Raw genomic sequence first — 21,791 nt, 5'->3', positions numbered from 1 at the left:
TTTTCAATCCGATTTTATCACATCCAGATGGTTATGGTTTGTATTTTTTCGATTTTGTCACATTTCCTATTTAATCACTCAAAAAAAAAACGCTACGTGAGCATCGGCCCAAAGGTGATAACTGTGTGTGCGCAAACAAATCGCAGTCATTTTTAGGTACTTATTCTTCACTTCGCAACAAGTTGCGTTCGACGCAGAAGCCTATTCCATTGTTTCCAATTGAAAATTGGCCTGATCGTACTATGGGCTCAGAAGTTATGGTCAAAATATATTTCGTTCAAATTTTATATAAAATGTGGTATGCATTGAATAGTCTCACTCATTTTTTGGCACTTTTCCATAACCGACTTGCTTGCAACAGATTGGACGCGGAATCCTGTCCCATTGTTTCTATTTTAAAAATTGTCCGGATCTGAATATGGGTTCAGAAAAAATTCATACGAAAATCGCGTGAAAATTCCTCATTGTTTTTTGGTACTTATCCTTAACCAATTTGCTCGCAACAGGTTGCATTCAACGCTGAATTCCGGCCCATTGTTTCTTATTTGAAAATGGTTGGATCGGACGAAGGCCTCAGAAGTTATTGCACGAGAATGGCAACATCAGGATTTTCTGTTGTTTCAATTTTTAAAATAGTTAGAGGCTTACAAATTTTGTTTTTTTTTTTCGGGAAATTGAAAAACCTTCCACAATAACATTTCCAAAAAATACCTCCCGTGGCACCTATGAGAGGTCGTAGAGTTCTCTGCATCTTTCTTAAGTAGGTGTCCAACTAACTATCCTTTCCCTTCCCCAGTATTCGCAAGGACGTGGCCAGGGCAGATCTCGGCTATTGGAGAGATTATTGCTTCCATCTAAGAGATAGTGATTAGTCCCAAATCAATATCTGTGGTAACGGATGAAAGTCATACTACTCTCATACAATAGTCTTGGCTTGTACCACCTACGAATTTGTGCGAATTGCTCAATGCTAATGCTCAGGGTTTCGACTTTTCGTTTCAATGAGACCAAAGCAAGCGTTTTTCGGGCCAAGGGAAACTCTTTTTTCGTTGTTTGTGTTGAGAATCATCTTTCACACATCAATCTTTTCTCTAGACTTAGCCTTGGAAGATAAACGAAAATCTTGCGCATATTAAATGAAAATCCTTTTTCGTTTCATCACTTTTCACCTCTCACTCACTTTTCGCGAGAATTATCGCAGAACAATTACAAAATTGTTTGGCCGCGCCGGGATTCGAACCCAGAATAGTAACAATAATAGCTGTGGGGATGCGCTTACTCTAGCCACACCACCACGCTATCTGTATAAAAGCGTTAAGTTATTTGTTCTACATAAGCTACTACCATTTGCATTCATGATGCCACGAAAAGACTCGAATGTGAAAGAAAAAGAGCAAACCAACGTTTGGCGGCAATCCAAGTGAGCGAAAAATGGTTATCATTCTCCAGGCTGTTTTTCTTTCCCGAAAAGCGATTTCTCCCAGAAAATGTTCGTGAGGGAGCATCATGTGCTCCTGAGATTGAGTGAGCATTACGAACCCTGCTAATGCTAAATTGAAAAAGGTCAATTCTTGCGTAAAAAGTAAACAAATCCGATTTTGATACCCTCTGATAGGATCCTCTAAAGTTACTAATCGTATAAAAATTTTCCGTATCTTCGATGAAATAAGTTAGGAAGAAAATATTTTCGATTAGGCCTATAACGTGTTATTTCCAAAATACGTGTAGGTCCACCCTAAAAAACGGCCAAGCCACTCGATTTTTCTTTCAGGAATAAGCCTTCTCCAACTTCAGGGCCGATAACGAAATTTTTTCCAAACCGTCATCGACCTGAGCTCGGAGGGAAAAATGTTCTCTACCAAATTCCATGTTCATGTTTGAAAAATGCCAAAAACATAGAGGCTATGAATGACAAGCAAACACAGAATGTCTTATCAAGAAGGCCAATTCCGGAGAAAAAATTAAAATAGGCTTAAAATTTTCTTTTATCGATTTGTTTACTTTTTTTTGATAATTTTCTATGCAATTAAAGTTGTGGATAAATAAACAGTGCTTTTAGAAGTTTTTGCTGCTCGAAATATCAATATCCTGCAAAATGGGAATTAAATTTGTAATACATTTTTTCGAAGGGCATTTTCTCAATGTTCACGTTATGGATGTAGGCCGTTTTCACATGTTAAGCGAGAATTATTGAATAATTTTTGATAGGTGTCTTATTGGTAAATAGCGCCAGCCATTCTTATTTACATTTGGAAAATACCATAAACAATGTAATGGGTCTGTGGCGATTTCTTAACATCAAACAACCTATATCTGAAACTCGATTTAACATATGCACAACATGTGATAGATTTAGTTCGGAAAAGGTATTGGAGGGTAACCACTCCCTTGATCCCACGAAACCAGTACGCTAGACAGGTGCTTTCCCAACTAAGCTACGAAGGACCTCCCCAAAGAGGGAGGTGTCCCGAACCATCTGAGGAACCTTCCCCAGCCCCAAAAACTTCTGCATACAAATTTTCACGCCGATCGGTTCAGTAGTTTCCGCGTCTATAAGGGTCAGACAGACAGAAATTCATTTTTATGTATGGGGCGATTCAAATATGACGTCCACTACTTTTTGGGATTTCTAGACCCCCTCCCCCCTGAAATCTGTGACATCATTTTGAACGACCCCTATACCACCGTCTATGAATGAAAAGTAAACACAAAATGACTTATCAAGAAGGCCTATTCCGATGAAAAAATACAATCAGGTTTATCGATTCCGACAAAATTTTGGATATTATTTTTGGATGCATAATTTAGGTTGTGGATGAATATACAGTGTTGATTATGTGCTTTTTTTTGTGCTGCCTTAAAATATAATAAACATGCGAAATGGGAATTAAAAGTGTGATGCTTTTTTTTCCGAACGCGATTTTCTCAGCATTTACGTTTTGGATATAGGCCTTCCCATATGTTACGCGAGAATTCGGGAAAGAACCTAAGAACGTGCATCTTACCGCACTGCTAAGGAAGGCCCCACGTTCACGTTCATCGACGATAAATTCATCGTTGATGACATCAGGAACGTCCACACTAACATACGATCACTACCTTGTTGCAGTATGCCTGCACTCAAAGCTCGATGTACAATGTCGAAGTGGAAAGCCGCGGCTAAACACTGCACGGCTACAAGACTATAGACTAAAATCTTGGTGGCCCGGATCAGAAATACGACGTGTTTGAGGGCGAATGTGAGCAGTAAGTGATGAAAAAGAATGGAGCTTGGGGAAGATTGCTGCAACACTCCATGAGGGCGAACGAAGTACGGTACAAACGGACGCGTAACAGATTTCCGTAAAAAAAGAGCTTACAAGAAGATCTGTACCTGAACTGTATCACGTTAATAATGTACGAAAGTTCTATGAGAAACTAAACTGTCCACGTAAGGGCTATGTGCCATGGCCTGAGATATGTAGGACCATAAACGGGGACCTTCGAACGCACTACGAAGAGCACCTGAATGGCAATGTCACAGACAACGAAGTCGGTATGGTGACGAATCTGGGAGCACCCGCGCAGGATAGGGGTCGTACACTGATTACGTGAGCACTTAGGTGTGAAGGGGAGGGGATGTGTGGTTTGATATTTTCGCTCCGTACAAACAAAAAATAATTTGTATGGGAAAAATCTTACATGGGGGAGGGGGAGGGGTGTCGAAAAACCCGAAAAAATGCTTACGAAATTAGTGTACGACCCCATTTACGTAGTCAGCTGCGTATATAAAAAAAACTGATGGGAGGAGATTGGCCGGCTGAAAAACAAGCCTAAGTCAGACTGAAGAGGAAAGCACAGCGGATCGTCGAAGACGAAGTACATGATAGGAATAGGCTCAAGAGAGGAGAAACTAGGCCGCTCACCACGAGTTTGTATCGGTGATGAAGAAATCGGGTTGGTTGAAGAATTTGTGTACTTGGGCTTACTGGTGACCGCTGATTATGATTACGCAACTCTACCAATGGCATAGACCACACAAAATCTGGTCCTGACTACTAACATGTCATACAACAGAGCAGTATCCCAAACATAAACGAATAGGTAGAAGCACGTTTTTTCTTTAATACTTGTCGCAATTCCTCTCATCGTGTTGGTATTCGTTATCTAATAATTTTTATTTTTATTTTTACATCCGAGAGATTTATGAGTAACAATATTGACTTAGTATATTTCCCAGCCTATCAATCAATACAATTTATTTATCAAATTTTATTTTCATTTTACTGTTTCAGATTGTCCAATGTAACTACACTTATCCACATACAATTAACAATATTTAAACACAAACATTATCCGTACATACATCAAGCAAGACATACTACATAAAGCTACCGAATAACAAGTCGCCCTCACTAGTGAGTGCTCCACAATTGAGGGACCGTTTTACAGGACGTGTCCCTAAAAAACTCTACTCTCGGAGACCTGTAGCAGAAGGTCCCCAACAAACCACCAACAACCTATTTCTACTGTTCGATCGTTCCAACTGCACCCTGCACGGTGGCAAACGACAACGACTGCTCGTCGTTGGCTAAGTATGTCGCAGAAGGGCCAGAAACGATCGAATCGTGCCGAAAATGATGGACCACCACCAACCAAGAAGCGCAAGGGTGGCCGCCCCGCGGTCTCGTCAATGGAGGAGGACAACTCACTCACGTCGAACACCGGTGGTCCGACGACGCCGACCAAGAACTGGCAACCGCGGGCGGTTATCGACATCAAAATGTCCAGTATTTACAACCGTACTGCACCGGAAGCACCGGCTGAACTGTTTAGGTAAGAGTATGATCAATGTGAAGAAAATTCTGGCATTTTACACAATATTCCATTAATCCACCAACAGAAAAGATCTTATCAGTGCCATGAAGCTGCCTGACTCGGAACCACTTGCCGCCGATGAGTACTGGGTCATCAATGATCAGTGGAAGCAGGAATGGGAACGTGGTGTGCAAGTCCCAGTAAATCCGGACTCGTTACCCGAACCCTCCGTATCTATCATCCAAGAGAACTTCTACAAGAAACGACAGGACTTCAAACTGTAAGCATAAGCATTTTAGTCTCTTCTGTAGGTTACTTACCGAGTATTCAAATTGTAATACATTTTTCTAATAAATATATAGTCCCAAAAAGAAGTACATACGGATCACCAAGGATGAATCATTTTCCCACGATCAACATTACTTATCGAACACGCCAGCTATCTCGGAGCAGGTGTGTTACTACGACCTCGACCAGTGCGACCAGGCCTGGTTGAAGGTCTTCAACGGAGAACGGAATCTAACCGGACTGGTGCCAGTGACTGATGAGCAATTCGAAAGGGTCGTTGAAGAACTTGAAGTAAGAGTCGAAGGTCAAAGGTAAAACAACAGTTCTTAAAATAAATTTTTCGCTTCTCACCCGTGAACAGGTTCGATGTTGGGATAAAATCCAGGCAATCATGAAAAGCGAAGAAGGTCTTGGCATCGAGTACGATGAAAACGTTATCTGCGACGTGTGCCGTTCGCCGGACTCGGAGGAAGCTAACGAGATGGTGTTCTGTGATAATTGCAATATTTGCGTACATCAGGCCTGCTACGGTATAACGAATATCCCCTCTGGTAAGTGTTTTTTGTTTATTTTCTTAAGCAGATATCGAGTATCGTAGACCGAATATCATTTGTTCAGCGAAGTAAAATTCAGTTGAACTCAAATTGCACATTCGGACATAAACTCTGCCTGTTGTCTTTTTCATAGTGAAGCTCCTGGCTATGCAATATTGCCATCTTTCCTCATGCTCAGGGTTTCTTTACTCGAACCATTTCCTAATTTAGGCTTCTTTTTTCCTCATTCAATAGGCCAGTGGATGTGTCGGACGTGTTCCATGGGCCAGAAGCCGGACTGTGTACTATGTCCGAATAAGGGTGGCGCCATGAAGTCGACTCGATCCGGGCAAAAGTGGGCCCATGTGTCCTGTGCTCTGTGGATACCGGAGGTTAGCATTGGTTCCGTGGACCGGATGGAACCTATTACGAAAATTTCCAGCATCCCGGCGAGTCGGTGGGCCCTGATATGCGTTCTCTGTCGAGAACGTGTGGGAGCATGCATCCAGTGTTCGGTGAAGACTTGCAAGACGGCGTATCACGTAACGTGCGCCTTCCAGCACGGTCTAGAGATGCGTGCTATCATCGAGGACGAGAACGCAGAGGACGGCGTGAAGTTACGATCGTACTGTCAGAAGCACGGTGTGCACAAAGGTAAACGCGATAATAAAAATTCCAACAATAACGCGGGTTCCGGTAGCGAGGATGAGTCGAGCAGCGTCGGGGAGGTAAAACGTAAGAAGCGTAAGGACATGACATCGGAGGAACGAAATCAGGCTAGGGCTCAACGCATGCAAGAGATCGAAGCCGAGTTCGATAAGCATGTCAGTGTTAAAGATATTAGTTGTCATTTGTTAGATGTTGATCAGGAAGCTATTCATTACATTTATAACTACTGGATTCTGAAGCGTAAGTCTGGCCATAATCGTCCACTCTTGCCTCCCAAATCAGACGATGTAGACATGGTTGCCCAGAATAAGGAGCAGGCAGACGATCTGGAGAAAATGAAAATGTTTGTTCACCTACGGCAAGATCTCGAACGGGTCCGTAACCTGTGCTACATGGTAAGCAGGCGAGAGAAGTTGTCCAGGTCTTTCTTCCGTATGCGAGAACAAACGTTTCATAAACAGATTGCCGCTCTCAATCGGGGGCCCAACGACCAGAAACCTTTAGACGAATCTACGATCGATGTTATCATGCAAGCCAACCACGGTCCTACGATATATGATAGACTATATTCAAGTGATTCCGTTAGTAATAGGGCAGTAATGAGTTTAGAAGATATGTTAGAACGAATAAATGGTGTACATAGTAGTATCGGTTCTGGAAGCAGCAGTAAGATAAATAACCGTAAACAGCAGCAACAGCAAAATGAGAAAACAAAGGAGGGAAGTGTGGGAACTGGCGGTAAGAAGCCTATTGATGTAAATGGTATGAATAAAGGTACTTCTCAACGATCAGCGGCTAATAAGCAAGATAATCCCTACAAACGGACCTACATCAACGGTGCAGCACGGCGCAGTGTTAGTGATATATCTAGTGAAAGTGACAACCATTCTCGGCGCAATTTGAGTACTAGTGCAAGTTCGGCCGAGGAGGAAGATGTCAAGAAGGGTTCACCACCAACGTCGAAGAAGAAGGCACGTCAAACCAAGGCAGCTGACAGGAAACGAAGAAAAGTTAGTTCATCGGCCGAGAAACCCCGCCCGAATTCGATAGAAAGCTCCAGCGAAGATGAAGCTAATGAACGGCTCAAGGCACCAGCTATTGCTGCGTCGGAAGGGCAACCACCCAACAAAGGAAACCAATCTCGAAATCAGTCTCTCCGTCAAATGGAACGTGAGCTGGTTAATGACAGTATGCATTTGTCCGATTCTAACGACAGTGATGAAATTGTTCCAATAGTATCTCGAACGGGTCGTCAAACGGTCGGATCAACTACATACGCGAACAATAAAATGTCCAACATCTACTCTGACTCGGATAGCACCGATAAGGATAAGACTGATAACACGGCAAGCGACTCGCAGCAGCATCCGTTCCGTACCAAAGCAGCAATGAAAGAATTCAACCTGGCAGAAGCTGATCGGCTTAAACAAAAATCCGTGTCACCAGCCAAGTCGACGAAAACTGCGGCTACGGTGGTAACGCCGATTACAGCTCACGCATCCGTGGCTCCTCCCACAAAGGCTGAAACCAAGAAACTGGTTGAAGAACCAGCTGCTACAATGGCAACCTGCGGCAGCAGTACAAGCAGTGGTTACGCCTCCTCAAATAAACCTGTCAAGGAACCCACTACTGCTGGCAGTGGGAGAAAGAAGCAAGAAAAAGATACTGCCACTAGCAAACAGCAGAGCAAACGAGAATTCATGGCTGATTTTCTTGTTGTGCCTCAACGTGAGGCTGCCAAGAAAGCCTCCGAGAATTTGATGAAAACAAACGTTGTTCTACCAGTGCAATCAACCTCGCAGACCCAACCGGCCAGCGTTAGTCAACCACCAGCAGCAACTAATAGTAGCAGTAGTAGGAAAGATATGAAAGAAGCTCGAGAACCTGCAATTATTAGTAGCGGCAGCAGCAGTAGTAGTTCAAGCAGCAGTAGTAGCAGCAGCAGTGGAGGAAGTACTAGTTCTGTGGCAAGCAATAGCAGTAGCAGCAGCAGCAGTAGTAGTAGTAGCAGTAGCAGCGGTATCAGCACCGGAAGTGGAACAAAAGATACTGAAACGAAGCCTCCGGTTAAAGCTGGCAAAGAAAGCATATCTGATGCACCTCAGAAAGCGGCGGCAGCTGCGAAACGAAGCAATAGCAAAGCTGCGAAACAAACACAACCCCCAGCGGAAATAACACCCAACCTTCTGCCCGATAAAGATCGGCCAGTTGAAAAAGATAGCAGGCGAGAAAAGTTGCCCGCCAGGGAACGTGCTGTGCCGAAAGAATCCGATGAACCCGAAAAGGATAAAGATTCTGCTGAAAAGCTTCGAGAAAGCTCAAAAGAAGCGTCACTGTTGGAAATGTTGGCGTATGTGCCGCAGCGGCAAGCAGCAAAAAAGGCCGCCGAGCATATCAAAAGCGGCATGGGCAAACCAGCCGAAGGGAATGCCACCCAACCGCAAGTTGCACCACCTGTTACCGCAGAAGAACGTCCAACCAAAGCGGCAACCAAAGCACCCGTATCGACAATGGCAAGTCGGAAGGAAGAAAAGAAATTGGCCACTCCTTCCAGCAGCTCCAGTTCGGAGACCAGTTCGTCTTCGTGTTCGAGTTCGAGCAGCTCAGGTTCGGATAGCGATGAAGAGGAGGAAGAACCAGGCAGCAAAAAGACATCGGCAGCCGCAGTGCCAACCAAGGCCGCTGCAAAAGGTGCGCCGGCGTCTCTGGCAGGAAAAACCAGTGCAGCCGCAAAGAAGACAGATCGGCAGATGCCCTTTCTTGACAAGAGTAAATCTTCCGAGTCTGGTTCCAGTTCTTCCTCGTCTGATAGCGACTCCGACTCCAGTAGCAGTCAAAGTGATGACTCGACGCGATTACAAGCAAAAGACAGCCGAAGAAAATCAGTATCAACAAAGCGAGAAGCTAGTCCTAAGAAACAAGTCGGTCGAAAGGAACTCGAGTCCGGAAAGAAAGGCGCACCTGCTGTCATCGTTCCTGCAGGAGCAACGACGACACCAACAAGCAAGTCGGCCGCAACCACACGTGCAAATGATAAGGCTTCAGCAGCCACTAAAAGAGAACAATCACCATCATCACTTGCGACCAAATCTGCAGCTTCCGCAACAGCCAAACAACAGCAGAGCAAGGCCGTACCCGTACCAGTCGAACCTCAGTCGTCAAATAGCAGCAGTTCTACGACCACAAAGTCTACCATACCCGCAAAGGATAAAGTGTCTAACGATCGCTCCCGAGCTTCTGACCTGCTCAAATCGGGAGATCATCCTAAGGGTACCGCTGGTGGCAAAATGATCCCAAACCGGCGGAACTCCTGTCTCATCACGCCGAACGAGATCAAGCCACCACCACCAGCAGTAGAAGCAAGCGGCAGCAAACTGGCGACCATCCGTGGTCGAAGAAAATCTGTTTTCGTAGACTTCGAGTGGGAAAAGAAAGAAAAAGAAAGACTGGCAGCTGAGGCCGAAAAGATGGTCAAAGAGGCACAGCAGAAGAGGAAGGCGGAGAAAGCTGCGGCTGAAAAGGCAGCAGAAGAGAAGCGGTTAGCAGCAGCGAAAGCAGCAGAAGAGAAACGCCTAGCTATTGAAAAAGCAGCAGAACAGAAAAGATTAGCGGCAGAGGAAAAACGATTGGCAGAAGAGAAGCGTCTGGCAGCCGCGAAAGCAGCAGAAGAAAAGCGATTGGCCGAAGAGCGGCGGTTAGCCGAAGAAAAGCGATTGGCAGAAGAGAGGCGGTTAGCCGAAGAAAAGCGATTGGCTGAAGAGAGACGGTTAGCCGAAGAAAAACGTCTGGCAGAGGAGGAGAAGCGGTTAGCCGAGGAAAAGCGTTTGGCCGAAGAAAAACGATTAGCCGAGGAAAAGCGGTTGGCCGAGGAAAAACGTTTGGCAGAGGAAAAACGGTTGGCCGAAGAAAAGCGAATAGCTGAAGAAAGGCGGCTGGCGGAAGAAACGAGGTTGGCCGAAGAAAGGCGGTTAGCTGAAGAAAGGCGGTTAGCTGAAGAGAGGCGGTTAGCTGAAGAGAGGCGACTGGCTGAAGAGAGGCGGTTGGCTGAAGAAAAGCGATTGGCTGAAGAAAGACGCTTAGCTGAAGAAGAAAGGCGGTTAGCAGAAGAAAAGCGATTGGCGGAGGAAATTCGATTGGCAGAGGAAAAACGAATTGCATCCATAAAGGCGGCCGAAGAGAAACGATTAGCTGCCGAAAGGGCTATGGAAGAAAAGCGGTTAGCAGCTGAGAAGGTAGCAGAAGAGAAGCGATTGGCCGCAGCACGGAAAGTCGCCGAAATAGAAGCCGAAGAGAGGAGGATAGTTGCCGAGAAGGCTGCGCTTATTGAAAGGGTAATGTCGGAGGAACTTAAGGTTGGTGGAAGGCATAGATCTAGTCGGAAAGAAGCCCAAGCGGCGGCATTAGTCGAATCTGATAAACGAAGACGGGACAGAAGTGGGAGTCAGGGTAGGCCTGCTTCAAGTATTGCTGCTCGTAAGGAGAAGGAAGATATAATACTCATAGATGATTCGTCGTCCCGAAGCAGTAGTGACAAGAAGGAGGCTGACTCTAGTAGAATAGATGAAAGGTATGCTGCATCAGTAGAAGTTGCATCTATTAGAGATGGGAAAAGCGATAAATACTCAAAGAGTTCTATTATTAGTGATGCAAATGAATTTGTTCCAAAAGAAGATGCTTTATCTAGTAGAAATGATATTATCGAACCAGTCGGAAAAACCAAAACTGAAAAGAAACTGGCGAAACTGAAGCAAGAAGAGCATCAACAGATAGAAAAAGCGAAGCAGAAGTCTAAGGATCGGCTGGCCGATGATAAAAAAGACATCGAGATTATTTCGCTGGTTGATGACTCGCGATCCAACGATGGCCGAGATGTGGTTATTGTGGAAGATGGTTCAAATGACACTCCCAAGGTCGAAAAGACCGAAGATGTAATTAAGAAGGTTAAGAATGCTTTGGTTGAACCGTCGTTAATATCCTCAGATGTTCATGCGATTCCAGTAAACATGGCCGAATCCGTCGACGACAAAAAACAGTTTGAACTTGAATCTTTGGCGATGGCCGTCGTACCGCAGAAGACAACTGCTGTTCCGACTACGAGTGCATCGTTCCAACAACCTTCCAACATGGAAAACATTCCAACAACCGCCAACAGTATGAGCAACGTTATGAACAATTTCAATAATAGTAGTAGTAGTAGTAATACCAATAGCAATAATTCAGCGGCTAACAAAGATGCTGGATTGAACACAACCGGAGGAGGTTTGTGTGCGTCGATATTCGACTTGCTGTCGTTGCCACAGGAGGGAGAATCGGTGACAGACGACACGTTCGGTTTGAATCCGCCTTTGAACTTCCCATTCATGGAGGATTGTAAGGAAGATACTCAGCGAGAAACGTTGAATTTGGTGGAGAAGTTGCGACAGAAGTACAAGAAAGGATCGAGCAGTGGACAGGAGGGCAAACATGATGATATCAAAGATACACGTTCTGATATCATCTCCCTGGACGATGATGCCAAACTGTTCGAGACAGGCAACCAACACGCTGGACTCGACTTCAACACAACCGGTAAGGACATTCCTGCCATTGCCCAAGCGCTTGAAAAGAGTAAATCGTTGTCTAACAATGACATGGAGTACTTCAACAAGTTCAACACTAGCGACGATGTGGAGAGTTCGTTGCATCACAATAAGAAGAATCTTAAGGACGATCATCTGGATCATCTCACAAGCAGACCGTCCGACGAAAGGTGGGTACCACCTTCAATGTTGCAAGATCACAACCAACAGCAGCAACCGGCGTCCACTACTATGAATGATAATCGCTCAATGTTACATCAGCAGCAGCAACAGCCACCTCCGAGTTGCATGGAAGCGGCGGCGGCTTTGCTCAACAATCAATCTTCTACCGGAAATCCGAAGCAACCATCACACCTAGGTTCACAAATTTCCGGTCTCTTCGATGCTATGGTGCAACAGCAGTCTAATCATCACCAGCACTCGCATCTAGACGACATAAATCAGCTACAAGGGCTTGATTTCATGCAGACTATCAAAAGTGTTGCGAATCAAAACGAAGCTACCTCACTACTATTCGAGAATCTTCAGCAACAAGCCCAGCAGCAGCAGCATCCGCAGCGTCGATGGAATGACATGGTGCCGAATCAGAAAAAGCATGAATGTTCCGTTATGCAGGAAAAAGAGAATATGCTTCTCAAACAACAACAGCAGCAGCATCACGATTTAAATGCTAACAATCATCGAAATAAGCTCAACGATCTCAACAATTTCATGGACATACAGAATCAACTCTCACAAGCTCAACCTCAACAACAACAGCAACAACAACCACCAAACAATGCCATCAATCCGTTGGAGCAGTTCAACTTTAACGAAACCTCACAGTATCCCGGTGCGGTGGCGCTGTTTCCTCCGGCCAATGTACAAGTTCCTTTTCCGTCTCCCGGGACGGCCATGTTCCCACCAAACTATGCTTCCAACTTCCAATCCGGGAAACAACAGCAACAACCTCATCATCCTATGTTGCCAACGGCGGCTGCTGGCGGCCAACCACAACAGCAGCAACAACAACAGTCCCAAAACGCTCCTCAACAGACCCAACAATCGCAATCAGTGCTTGGTGGTGGTGGAAAACCAGATGAAATGGTTGTTCCGAACAGTTTATGTGGCGCCACCTTCACCTCAACTTCGCACAATATCGCACTAACGGAGGCAATCGTATCGCCACCAACGCCTCAGCAGAAACAACCCATGACGCCCCAGATGGCAGCAGCGTCTCCACTGGCGAACATGGTTTCCCCTGCCAACCAACAGCAGCCAACTCCCGAGCACAATTTCATGATGAACCATTCGCCTGGCATGATGGGACCACATACACCGCAGATGCAACAACAACGAACGCCTCAACAAGAGAGCGCCGGTATTCTGCAATCTTTGGACCAAAACAGTGCTTCTAAAAAATCTCCAACCAAATCATCTCGTTCTTCCTCGCGGTTACAGCAGAATCAAAGTCACGAAGCATCGGCGATAGGCCATATGAAGTCACCGGCCAACATTAGTCCTGGAAAAAGCCCAAAAACTCTCGATTCGAAGCATCAGCAGCAGCAGCATAGCCAACAATCACAACCGACTTCGGTAGTAAGTGGAAAGGGTACTGGTAAGAATGAAGGTGGTGCTAAACGTGGCCCTCGCGGACCTAGAACAAACAGTCAAAGTCAACGAGGTGGTGCAGCCAGTAAAGGCAAAAATGGTCGGCAGTCCAGAGGCGGTCGACAGCAAATCAGCTTTATCCCACAGCTGCCCCATAATGATTACGACTTCATGGGAGGTACGATCCACAACAAGCTTATTGGTACTGTCTACGATCCGGACTTTGATGACGATCTCACTGGCAATAGCATGGAGAAGTTGCGGGATATGCGCGACAGGCGACGTTCGATTGATTGCCGCATGCCGGATTCTTTCCGGACATCTCGTGAACCATCTAAATCGCCCAAATTCCCAAGTCTGAATCTGTATTCATCGCAGAATAATGCTCTTGCTGGTACAAAACAGAGCAGATCTTCTTACACGCCAACTTCCTTGCAGTCAAGTTTAGGTTCTGGAATGGTCACTGGAACAGACATCAGTGTGTCACAGCCAAGTGTCTCTACGAGATTGCAAGATATGGTGCAAACCGTACTACCCGGACCAGTCGATATGCGAACGTACAACAGTGGTTTCGACTCATCCGCTAATACAGACGCGTTCAACAATCATTTACTTGGAGCGTTCGCCAGCGGTACGGCTGATCAAACGTTGGTCGATATTGATGAAGATATGGAAAACGAGCTGCAATCAGCGCTAAAAGCTAGTAACAACAAAGTAGACAAAACACCAGCTTCATTATCGGCTGCGTTATCAGCGGTATCGACGGATTCTTCAAGCACGACGACAACCCTAACTAACTCGGCTGCATCCGCTGCGGCAGTGGTATTGACTGTGGGATCCACTTTGCTAGAACCAGTTGAACAGCCTCAAGAAGAAACAAACGATTCAGACAGCATCATAACCAAAGTGTCACTATTCGACTCCAGGAGCATCATGAAGTTGAAGATCAAGGGACCGCTAGCACAACTAGATAATAGTTCATCGTCATCTACGGCTACGCTTCAGCAGTCCAGCGTGATGGATCCTAGTTTGACCGCACCCATCATGTCGACGCCGATGGCCGGTGCTGGTTCATCCAATCTAAGACGAATGCGAAAGAAGGAATTGCTTCGTCAGTACTGGAATCAGGACATGAATCATGACGACCAAACCGGTCTGCAAGTGGTAGACCAAATTCCGACCATGTCTATTGCTTCAACCAGGACTGTTGGCATACCGAAGGCAGTAGACTCTTTGAGTACAATTCCCACTAAAGACGATTACAAGGATTATGGCGGAGTCGACTTCAAAAAGCGAAAGAAGCTATCGTCCAATATGTCACGAGAACTGCGTGGTATCGGACCTACGGAACACGAAATTCTCGAGAGGCGAAGAAGCGTTGGATCGACGGGAAGCAACGGTTCGAATAGTAATCTGGCGGCGGACGTTTCACCGGTAGTGAAACGAAGATCCAGGCCCAACCGAACAACTACAGTCACAGCTGTAAATCAGCCGCAGGCGGCTCCAAAACTCAAAATCAAATTCGGTTCGGACGTGGTGGAAGCTTCAGGATCAAATAACGATCGCCGACGTCCGCCCAAAAAGAGACTGGCAATCGCGATAGCCATGCCCACTTTAGAAGATCTCCGGCGTGACGCTATGATGTTTGCTGAGCAAATGAGGTTCGACGACGAAGAGGGTCGAAAGTCCAAGAAGCACAAAAACAAAGACAAAGAGCGTGATCGAGAGCACAAAAAGCGCAAAAAGGAAAAGAAGCACAAGAAGGAAAAGGGCGAAAAAGTGGAGAAAGTGGAAATAATAAATAAGTCGGACGATGCCACACGGATTGTGATAAGGCTTGGGAAGAAACCGCAAGTGCCAGATGAAGTGATGAATGCTCCTTTGCTAGGGCATGGACTCAACTCTCCGGAGGTGGATCCGCTAGCGTTAGATCATATGGAGCTTGATAACTCCAACGATAACAGCAATAGCAGCGGTGGAAGCAGCAAACCACCACCAATCACCCCAATCCGGTTGAAAATCGCTCGCAATTCTGCCGGCGGAGGATACGTAATGTCTTCGAAGAACAAGGACAACGTTAAGGCAATGCATTCGTCGGTTGTACCAACATGCGAGGAAACAAAAACCCTCAACATCGTCCTTCCGAAGTTGGACCTTCCACTGAACAAAGAAATGATCGACTTAACGGCTGTCCCAAGTGCGGACAAACCGAATTCAGACACAATCTCCACCCCTCCCGAAGATCAACCCTTGCTCGGATCGGTTGCTTCCGTTGATCCCACACCATCCGAGGCGGCTGCCAGTCTTTGCAAGGAGAGTCATCCTACGTCCGATCTAGGTTCAATGGCTCCGTCATATTCCTCTTCCACATCCACAACTGCCACGTCTTTCAACAGTCTTGCTAGTAAGAGTGCAGCCGGGGGTGCGTTCAATGCATTCGGGTCGTCAACCCTGGAAGCGCGACCACAGACAAAACCATCAGAACAGCCGCAGCAAGAACAGCAAGCGCAACAACCGCATAGCGAACTCAATGCCGCCGGTGGAAAGGACTGTGAAGTCAGATGACGTTTTGTGTAAATAGTCGTGTAAATGTTTCATTGTTGTGCGCGTCATCAGTCACCACCAGTCGAAGAATTGTGCATATTGTTTTTTTTTTGTTTGTCTTCAAAGCTTCCTGTTGGTACTATACATATATATATATTTTTGAGAATATTTTGTTTTACCGTATTAATCGTGTGTAGGGTCTTCAAAAGAGACGTCCTGGCGACAAATGGCTTAACAGATATTGTGAGAACAAGGGAAATATTTTCCCGCTCACTTTAAAGTGTATTTTCATAGCTTTTCGAACACTCAACTACTTCCTGTTTTCTGTGAGAGTGAGAGGTGATCATGGTACATAAAGTTTATTCTGTTTAGAAGTTTATTATTTTTATAGATTATAAAAGAAACCATTTGTTCAAATGCAAATATACAACTTACCCGTTAAGAACTACAGCTAAGTTATACACTCATTCTTTTCTACCGATACTACGTTGGATAAGTTCATGTTTTCGGACACTTTAAGATCAAAAGTATGCTTTCGGTTTCATATAGGATCACAGATTATAAAACGAGCCCAACCATAAAATTCTACGAGTGCCGAAACAACCGAGATTAATAGAGCGGAGTGCATAATAGTTGAGTTACAGGTAGAACGAATTGTGTATGTTTATCCTGTTGCTTTGGGTTTGTCAAACTGTGGGTAATATTTGCTTTTAATTTCTTTACAACAACGGACTCATACTTTTTTGTTCATTTGATGTTGTGACTTGGATCTATCTGGTATTCGATACTGGTTCTTTCAGTAGAAGGAAATAGTTCAAAAGGTCAGGAACCAACAATTTTTTTGATATTTTGAATTTTTAAATTTTTAAATAATTTGCATGGAACGGAAAATTTTGAAAAACATTTGGTATAAGACCGTTTGGCATAATGAGTTAAATGTTTAAGGGCTATTTGGCATAATGTATTGGGCATTTAAGGCCATTTGGCATAATCGTTAGAAAGATGCGTCAAATACAGTGGGCCATTTGACACAGCGACTATTTGATATAATGTCCACAACAAAAAACATATGCCTGTGAATATGATTCCATCTTTAGAATATGTATTTTCGTGGTATAAATCAAAGGAGAAGATGTCCCCTTCTTTAAAAGTATTCATTTGCCCGTAACAAGGCAAATAATGAATCCTTCTAAAGTACACATTTAGCTAGAATAAGGCAGAAGAGTAAATCATACCTTCTCCAAAAGTACGCTTTTGCCCGGAATTAAGCTAAAGAATAGATGACCCCTTCTTCAAAAGTACGCATTTGCCCGGAATAATGCAGAGAAGTAGATTACATCTTCTTTAAAAGTACGCATTTGCTGGGAATAAGGCAGAGGAGTAGATGACCCGTTCTTCAAAAGTACGTATTTTCCAGGAATAAGATAAAGGAGTAGATGATTCCTTCTTTAAATGTATTCATTTGTCCGGAATTAAGCGAAGAATATATGATTCCTTTTTTTGAAGCGGGCCTTTGACCGCAATAAGGTACCGGTGTAAATGATGTTTTTTTTAAAAATAAGTTTTTTCCTGGAAAAAGGCAGAAGAGTAAATGACATCTTCTTCAAAAATATGCATTTGTCCAAAATAAGTAAAAGCGTATATTATTCCTTTTCTACAAGTACGTGTGCTTTTAATAATACTAATAAACGAATTATTCCATCTTTTAAGGCTCAAGGAAAGTTGGGCAAAGATAACAGCTTTCTGAATGAACCCGCGGTGTGTCGTCTGTCTCTTTCCGTCCATTTGGAAAGTTGTGATTGTGTTAGTGCAACACCGGGCAATATCACAAACACTCATTCAAAAAATACTGATTTATGTAGTGGCATGTTTCCAACCTTCATTCCCCCTTAAAGCACACATTTTTCCCGTATAAAGGGAAAGATTGAATAAACTCATTCTTCAATCGCGCGCATTTGCATGGCTTAACATGGCAAAACATGACTAACAAAAACACGCATTTGTCAGAAATAATTCTTCATTTAAATCAAAAATTTGCCGAAATTTAGGCGAAAGAGTAAGTTACTCCTTAAAACCACGCATGTGCCCAGAATAGGACGAAAACAGAAATTACTCTTGTGAAGCACGTGGAGATTTTATAATTCATTTAATTTTTATGCGTTATGCCAAATGGCTCCTGGCTGCTCAGCTCGTTAATGCCAAATGGCATTATGCCGAAATATAGCCTTATACAAAATTTGAGCTCAATCGGTCATGCTTTATATAAGACCCATGATTAAAGTAGGTATTTAGGTAACCAGATAAATTTCCTGCCAGCACGCACGAAACAAGAACAACATGGAGTTGCCCTTTTTGAATATATTTAGAAACCGCGCTGAAGGAAAACTTATTCGTCTTGAAAGGTTTATTTTATTAACTCTGAAAGATTTTTTTTTGTTTTATGAAATGAGGCAACCTGTACCTACTTGAAGTCATTTCAACTAACCCGAGATTTTTTGTCTTCAAAAAAAAAACTACTTTAACCTATTTCAAGTTGCTTTTCTCACGCACTTGAGACAAATCGGATATTTGGGTAAAATTTCACTGATTTAGCAGCAGTAGAACTGAACAGTAAGTAATTTAACGCATATTCGTTGATTTAGAGCAATGATCTGTTAGACAAAGTTTTGGTATCCGTTACGTGTTATGGGATCCAAAGTGTTAGGTGTTAATAAAAATCTAGAATTGTAAATAACTTTTGAAAAAGGTTATTGGGAAATTAGTCCCATGAAATTCGAATTATCGAAAAATAAGGATTCGGTTTTGCTTATGCTACAATCGTTGGCAACATTAATTAGCTTTGTCAGTGAGCGAAACATGAAGATAGAACCTCAGATCATTTTTTTTACTGGAAAACGGCGGACATTTTTTTTGTCTTGTTTTTAATGTTAAACAGGGAGGCTTTTTATTTTGATTAATTTTGATTTCTATCAATATGATGATAGATTCTTGAACTACTTACAAATATGCTAAATTTTGTTTTGTTTCTTTCATTACCATGCGTATGTTTAATCTAGAAGGAAAAATTTCGATAATGTGAAACAGAAGAAATATGCTCCAATGGAGCTTGAAGTATGAAATGCGCGACAGAAATCCTTTTGTTGTGTTTTGCACAGGACAAAGAGTATGATTTTTTGATTATTTAAGTCATCAATATTGTTCGATATCCGCTCTGATTAAAATCGACAAGCCAAGCACAAGTTCTAACAAAGTACGTAGATCCATAGTAGGGTCTCTTTTTTCTTTTTTGCCAATAAGTTTGTACAGCGAAGGTTATAAAGCCAGCCTAACAAGCCTCCCGTTTGGATTAACGACCTATGTAAAAAGTTAAGCTTTGCTTGTGTGATGATCGACTAGACTAGTATAGATATCGGATCGAGCAATTTGTGTTTAAGAAAATCGAATTAATTAACTTCTGTCCTGCTTGAAACACAATAGAATGATTACTGATCCTGGATTTCATCCACCATTTCATACAACTACGTACTATGTGAAGTTGAGTTATGTAAAGGTCGAAGGGCTGGATTTTAAAATAGTCCGAAAACATGAAATTGTCTGGTGCACAACACCCAAGCTGTAAATAGTCGATCAGGCAAGTTTTAATTGTAGCATAACTGCAAAAAATATTTAAGCCTCAACAATAGGAGTAGCAAACTTTGAAAGGTTAATAAAACAAAAATTAGTTAAACAAATAACAATATACCTTATAAAAATTTAAAGAAACAAAAAAAAAAGAAAAAAAATCAAAAATGAACATAAAAACAGGAATGCAAAACAAAAAAAAACACATTGACAACAATAAATAAAAAGCCGTTTCATTTTTTTTACACAACAACCAAGCAGAACAATCTTGTTTAAAACTTGTTGAAAACTTGAGGGACGTCATGTCCAAAACTACCCAAGGAAAGTGCATCAAATATATAGGTGAAAGGAAAGTAGTATAGCAAAAAAAGAACAAAAACTAGAATTGAACGATAAATAGGAACAAATGTAAAAAAAGCAAAAAACAGATAAAGAAAAAATGTGTATGAATAACCAATCGATCTCGAATGAAGACGTTGCCGTTTAACTAATGATACGCGGGTGTTTGTAAAAGTGTGTGTTTGCAATGTATGCATGAGTAGTGGTGCTCCAGTTGAGCGTGTTATGTAAGTATAGGTGTGAAAAACAACAACAAAAGAAACACAAAAAACAATGAGATTGTACTTGACTTCCTCCCATCACACATGCACTGTAAATAGTTTCCACAAAAAAAAGTAATACTTAAGAGGGCGCTAGTAGCGAATCCGACCTCCGGTGTACCGCCCCTCCCCCTCACCACCCCTCTCCACTTCTGCAGACTAAGGTTGGGAATCCACTGTGTAAATATACCATCGATTAAAAGAGGGTGTAAAGCTGCTATAGTTTGTAAGGAACTTGTTTTTATATACATGTGAAACAGAAGATACGCGAGGCGGGAATTCATTCATCAGTTGAATGTTTGAATGATGTGTACAGTTTAGTAGCGAAAGGAATGAGAAGAGATAGGGGTGTACAAATTACCCGAAAACAGTAGCTAAAATGAATTATGAGAAGGAATCCTCTTGTAATACAATTATATGGAGTATACATAAAAAATTGTGACAATGAAGCTAGCGAATGGAAGTAGATACTTTTAGTTGCTATTAGTATTAATTTTTGTGTCGTACCGATTACTATTTTTCGTGTCCAATAAGCTATTTAATTTATTTATGAAAAATCCCCTCCTTTGCATATAGGGTTAGGTATGTAAACACTGGAAACAGCTATGTAATTGATAGTTGTGGTTTGGAAAGAACCACTTAAGCAAAGGTTCTCCTTTCAAAAAAAGGAGAAACCACCAAGTTGACTATTTTAAAGAGTACAGCGACGACAAAATGAATCGTAACTATATATGTATTATATAACTCTAAATAACAGGAACACGTTTAGATGATAATGATGTCGCAAGGCATGTTGATGAAACAGTAGATGAATTAAGAAATACCACGATTTAAAACAAAAGATAACATTATCTTCGAGCACGCCGCAAATGGCACAGAAGAGAAAACACAAGTAATATAAATAATGATGAAAGGTAATTTGTGAATATGAGTAAAAATTCTCTCTTAGTTTCTTAGAACACGTAAATGTCAGATATCATGTAAACAGAACATTATTATTAAAAACCTGGAGAATTCAACATAGAGCGAACAGAGCGAGAGAAAAATCCATTAAGAAAAAACGCAATATATTTTTATTTTTATTTTATATTTAATTTCATTTAAATCTCTGTAAATTATGGAAAATTTACGACAAAAATCAATATAAATAAATTATTCTTAAAAATACATAATTGAAAATAATAATTAAACCATGTTTGTTTTTTTTTCTACGCCTTGCAAGGTGCATCCAATTAGCCTTAGTATCACAGTATCCACAACGCGGCCCAAAATAGGTAAGTAGCAAACGTATGTAGAATAAGGTTCCCTGTCTTGTAGTGCGCTTTTCGAAATTCCTTTTTGGTGGTTGTAGCATCAGTAAAATATGGTAGAGGAAAGTGGGGCAAGATGGCCACCCTAAGCGGTAACCTTTGTAAAATAGTGACACTATTTCAAAATCTGCTGATTTGTCCATGATTTCACACATTCATGATGACCCTTCTTTGACATAAGTATCAATATACACTGATTAATGACGTTTCAGTATCTTATAAATTGGTTTTAAAAAAGGTGTTTTTATGATGCATATATTT

General features: G+C 42.6%; 1 protein-coding gene across 5 annotated transcripts in view; it reads left to right on the top strand.

Annotated features, from left to right (window-relative positions):
• Positions 1-21,414, top strand: part of LOC134210672 (PHD finger protein rhinoceros) — a 59,764-nt gene extending 38,350 nt beyond the window's left edge. For all 5 annotated transcript variants that reach the window (XM_062686855.1, XM_062686854.1, XM_062686853.1 and 2 more), the window contains 5 exons: positions 4,275-4,815; positions 4,883-5,077; positions 5,160-5,376; positions 5,447-5,636; positions 5,874-21,414. In XM_062686855.1, coding sequence (XP_062542839.1) covers positions 4,577-4,815; positions 4,883-5,077; positions 5,160-5,376; positions 5,447-5,636; positions 5,874-16,021 — 10,989 coding nt within the window. In that variant the 5' untranslated portion in view covers positions 4,275-4,576 and the 3' untranslated portion in view covers positions 16,022-21,414. The remainder of the gene's footprint in view (positions 1-4,274; positions 4,816-4,882; positions 5,078-5,159; positions 5,377-5,446; positions 5,637-5,873) is intronic.
• The last annotated feature ends 377 nt before the right edge of the window (positions 21,415-21,791 follow it).

This window comes from Armigeres subalbatus, chromosome 2, assembly GCF_024139115.2.
Source record: "Armigeres subalbatus isolate Guangzhou_Male chromosome 2, GZ_Asu_2, whole genome shotgun sequence".
NCBI classification, from domain to species: Eukaryota; Metazoa; Arthropoda; class Insecta; order Diptera; family Culicidae; genus Armigeres; species Armigeres subalbatus.
This window is presented reverse-complemented; position numbering and strand designations above follow the sequence as displayed.